General features: G+C 40.8%; 1 protein-coding gene across 3 annotated transcripts in view; it reads left to right on the top strand.

Moving 5' to 3' along the window:
* The first annotated feature begins 2603 nt into the window (after positions 1–2603).
* LOC107101599 (interleukin-21 receptor-like) overlaps positions 2604–4825 on the top strand; it is an 18033-nt gene continuing 15811 nt past the window's right edge. Inside the window, exons 1-3 of one of the 3 annotated variants that reach the window (XM_015400580.1) lie at positions 2654–2767; positions 3099–3217; positions 3494–3605. In XM_015400580.1, coding sequence (XP_015256066.1) covers positions 3157–3217; positions 3494–3605 — 173 coding nt within the window. In that variant the 5' untranslated portion in view covers positions 2654–2767; positions 3099–3156. Of the gene's footprint in view, positions 2768–3098; positions 3218–3493; positions 3606–4825 lie in introns of all 3 variants that reach the window. The other 2 variants (XM_015400581.1, XM_015400583.1) reach the window with 2 other exon arrangements.

Genomic DNA, 4825 nt, shown 5'->3' with positions numbered 1-4825 from the left:
AGACTTGAATATTATTTTTTAGGAATTAAGGGAACACAAATAAGCCAGTTTAAACCTTGTTTATCTGTCAGATTTCAGTTTGTTCATGTCAGTGATGAATCTTCTTCATTCTCCAGGGTTACCTGTGGAGTACCACAGGGGGCAGAGCTAAGGCCAGTTTTCTTTACTATATATGTTCCCAATCGGTAGAATTATTAGACAGGTAGATTATTAGACTATAAATCCAGATGAAACACATTACATAGACTACAGGGATGTCTTGAAGACATAAAAACCTTGATGACTCTTCACTCTCTGTTTCTGAATGTAGACAAAACAGAAGTTATTGTCATTCGACCAGTACTTCCGTACAATCAAGAAGTCCAGAAACAGTACTTAAAGCCTTCAGATGATCAAAAATGTTGCAGAGTTTTTATGAAAATTCAAAAGAGATCAGAACTTCTCATGATAGGCTTCCTGTTAAATCCAGAATAGAATTTAAAATCCGCCTTCTCACATATAATATAAAGCCTTAAATGGCCAAGCTCCATCTGATATCAGAGATCTGATTGTTCCTTATGTTCCTAACAGAGCACTTCGCTCTCAATCTGCAGGTTTACTAGTGGTTCCTAGAATTTCTAAAAGTAGAATGGGAGGCAGATCTTTTAGTTCTCAGGCTCCTCACCTGTGGAACCAACTACCAGTTTTAGCCCCTGAGGCAGACACCCTGTCTACTTTTAAGGCTAGGCTTAAAACTTTCCTTTTTGATAAAGCTTATAGTTAGAGTGGCTCGGGTTACCCTGAGCTATCTCTATAGTTCTGCTGCTATAGGCTTAGACTGCTGGAAGACATAGGGACCCCTTTTTCATCATTCTGCAGTATTTGTTAGTTCAGTCTCTAACGTTCTCCTCTCTGTGATTTTCTCATCATAGTAGCTGCATCTGGTCTGTTCCTGTTTGGCTGTGATTCCATCCTGGAGAGAAATATCAGCAGCTGTCATCAACACCTTTGTTTACAGTGTCATGAAATGCGGACAGTATTCAAGCAGAGACAGTCAGTAGGAAAGTTTAAAACGTTTATTAATAAACAAAACTAAAGGTGGACCTGTGGCTCGCGGATTCTGCAGCAGGGGGGGCGGGGCACCGCCCAATCTCAGACACTCTGTGGGAGAAACACAGGAAGTGACCACGATCATCTGACAGAGGATGATTATCTGAGATGGTCACTTACCTGGTTTAACAGTCCTGACCAAGAATGTCCCGAGTGCTGCAGTTCCAGAGGTCTTGCAGGAAGCCGATTCTGGTCAGGAATTCAGAACAGACAGGAACAGACAGAACAGGATCCAGATCAGGCTGGAACAAACAGGTGGCAGGATCCAGGCTTCCAGGCATCATAGAGATCCCAGGCGGGTTCAGAGTCTGACTGGGACTGGAAGCATGATCAGGTGGTCACGCACAGGAGCAGAAAGGATCAGGTGCAGAAAGGCAGGCTTAGTGGCAGAGGGTAGCAGAGACAGGACGTGGAACCTGAACTTGATGCAGGACTTTAAACTGGTCTCCTCCCTGGAGCCAGGCTTACTGAGATAAAACTGAACCTCCCCACATATAGAGCCAAATACCCAGAGGACTCAGTGGGGAAGGAACAGTGGACGATCAGGAGACGAGATAAACCCAAAACCTTTTTCCACTGGCTGCCAGGATCCAAAACATGAACCAAGGAATAAAACTAACAGACAGGCTAACAGAAAGACAAATAATGATCTGGCCCCGAATGTTCAGGCTGAACAGAATATAACCCAGAGTAAACAGGTGAGAGGAATAAATTATAATTGAGGCAGTAGGTAAAACTGCAGGTGAAAGAAATAACCAATTAAGGAGGAGCAAACAGGCCAGATCATGACATACAGATGTTGGAGCTTGGCCTGTTTTTTAGTGTAGTCCTGTTTCTCTGATTCTGACTAACTATATGTGCTTTCTTTCATCCTCTGACATGGGAGCTACTTCGGAGCTCATCTGCCTGGCTGTGTCTTTCCTGGACCGGGCCGCCTGTGGTGCTGGATGAAAATTCCTTTTTGTATCTTTGCATCTTTTTGTGTGTCTGCTTTTGCGTCCTCGAACCCCAGCTGGGCTTATGGCCGCTCATACTGAGCATGATGGAGATTCCTTCTTGCTAAGAGGGACTTTTCCTCTCCACTGTCACTACATGAATGCTGGGTGTGAGGGATGAGAAAACATTGAACCACTCAGACTGTATACTTTGGTTGAATTGTCTCTGTAAATACCTTGAGATGACATGAGTTGTGAATTGGCACTAAATAACTAAACAGGTTTTATTGTATTGTATTATGGAGATACTTGAAGATTGTACAAAAGCTTGTGACACTCAAAAAAGTTTAAGAGCCAGTGGCTTTTAGCATGAACTAATCAGGTTGCAGGGGACTTTATACACTTTTAAAATGCAACGCAAGTAACAAGTCTATAACTGTTTTCCTTTAAGGGTAAAGTAGGTGAACCAAAGTTGATGTCTGTATTATTTTGTTCAACATGTCTTCAGTTTCCTGTTGACTTTTTTTTAGCCTGAGCTGATGCATATTCATAGCTGAAAGTGGAAGTGGTGGGAAGGTACCACATTACACGCTTTGAGACCACATCCTTAGTCACTGTGCTGACAGTGACGCCTTTAGCTCGCTACCTGAGTGTCCTTCCACTCAGTCTTCTGCCGGCGATGCTTAAGTGACTCCAGGATCACCTTCAACTATCAAACTGCAATCAAACCACCATTCAAAAAGGTAAAAAAACCTGCTGTTTTTCTGTGTTTATAGATCAAACGTCAATTTTAAAGAAAGTCTGGGTCTTAGATTATTAACATTTTTAATGCTTTTTCATATATTTGTATACTAATGCAAATCTATTCATCTTCATATCCTTTTCACTTTGAATGCTAATACTAATTTATTAACGCCTCTTGTACTTTTTAAATCTTACCGGGTTGTGCTCTTTTTGTAATGATTAACCTTTGCTCCAGTTTGGCATAAGATGACTTAAAGTCGAGATGTTTTCTTTTATTTTTGCTTTCTTTAAATTCAACAGTCAATCAGCTATCTCTATTTCTGTCTTCAGTCTCATGTGCTGTGTTTTCCCCTGCCTGCCCAGCTTCTGATAACCGTGAGTCATCCGCATGGCTCCTCCACCTCTGTTCCTATCATTGCTCTGGGTTCTCACGTTATTCATTGGTGGAGGTAAGATGGTTTATGGGATCTAAAGAACCTTTTCCTCTGTTCTGTACATCAACATTTCAGAAGATTGTTCTTCTTTACACTTCATGTAGTTTTAAATCAGTGAATCCTCTCATATCTGCATTTCATTAATCAAAAAATTAACATGGCTTTGCACTTTAAGATAAGTTGAAACTTCTAGGTTGAGATAAGAATCACTGTGGCTGCCGTTCGGGATTAAGAAGGGCAAATCTGTGTACTGAAACCGTTGCAAATGACCTCCTTTTTTCTCCTGTGCAGCAGCTGCATCTGTCTGCAATGTCACCTGCAGCACGGACTACAACACAATGCTTAACTGCTCCTGCTCAGGCTCTGTGCCAGCACTTCCTGTTCGACTTGATGTGACTTGCAGGTAAAAAGTTGTCTTGTCATTGTTTGATGTCGTTGCAAATGCTTTTATTTGAAATAACACAGCAAGTCTGCAGTGGCTGTTTTAAGCTCTGTTTTAAAAAAGAGAAACAGCTCCATGAGTCATTTTCACACCTGTGACACAGTCTCTGACATTTAAGGAAAGTAAGCCTCTGCAGCATCTGAGTTGAGTTACCAGTTAGAATATAAATAAGAGCCAATGGTTGGAGATCACACCTCTCAAACATTTTCTTTTAAGCTCAAACACAGATTTTCACTAACTTTTATAAACTCTCTTCAAAGTCAATTCCTCTTTGGAATAAACAGCCACCCCCTCCCCCACAGATCTGTAGCAGTAAAGATCATGTCTGACTAAGACAAAAGGTCAAGTTCAGTTTTTAGACATATAATGCTCAAAGTTTGCAGCAGAACAAGGAAAATAAAATGTAAATATTTCATTGCATTTAAGAAATTACTCCAATGGTCTGTTTGCACAATGAAGGTGTGAAGAGATAGAACAGGTGAGGATTAAAGATGACGTGACAGTGGAGGCGGCTTTTTGCAGATTGGATACTTAAACAGAGTTTAGTCTCGGCTGTAAGTTGGTGAGAAAACCATTTGTTGCAGCCGTACCAAATTTCATGTTCCACTTCTCTTTCCTCTACTTCTTGTTTACATTGAAACCATGGCAGGTGATCGCTAAGCTTAGGAAGAGTTGAGTAGCAACCAGTTACATTTACTTTAGCAACTTTTAGGACAAATTCACTGTTTGGAGGAGCTGAACTTAAGTCAACCCTTCTTTTTCACTGAATTTGTATTCTATGACAGTTTTGCTAATCTTACTAGAGTAGATTTTCTGGTTACTCAACCCATCATGAGTAACAAGCTCTTTAGAGATCATGTGAATATACATTGAACCGTAGATATTAAGCTGGAAGCTCTTTTTATTTCCTGATTTTCCTGTGTTGACTCAAATTGACTTCCATTGATTTTTAGTCTTTTTTCAACCCTTTCTATGTCCTAACCCTAAAACTAGCCCTAAACCTAACCATTGCCAATGCATACCTCATCCTAACCCAATTGACACCTTAGCCCTAAAGCTAACCATTAGCAAAAGAGCATGTGAGGACCAGCAAAAGGTCCTCAATTTGCAACAACCTGTCTTCAACATGATGGTGAAATTGGAAAAAATGGTTCTCCCTCTGATGGCTAGACAGTTACATG

This window comes from Cyprinodon variegatus, unplaced genomic scaffold (genome assembly GCF_000732505.1).
Source record: "Cyprinodon variegatus isolate N-32 unplaced genomic scaffold, C_variegatus-1.0 Scaffold1120, whole genome shotgun sequence".
NCBI lineage: Eukaryota > Metazoa > Chordata > Actinopteri > Cyprinodontiformes > Cyprinodontidae > Cyprinodon > Cyprinodon variegatus.
Note: the sequence above shows the minus strand (reverse complement) of the source record. Positions and strands in the feature narration are given on the sequence as shown.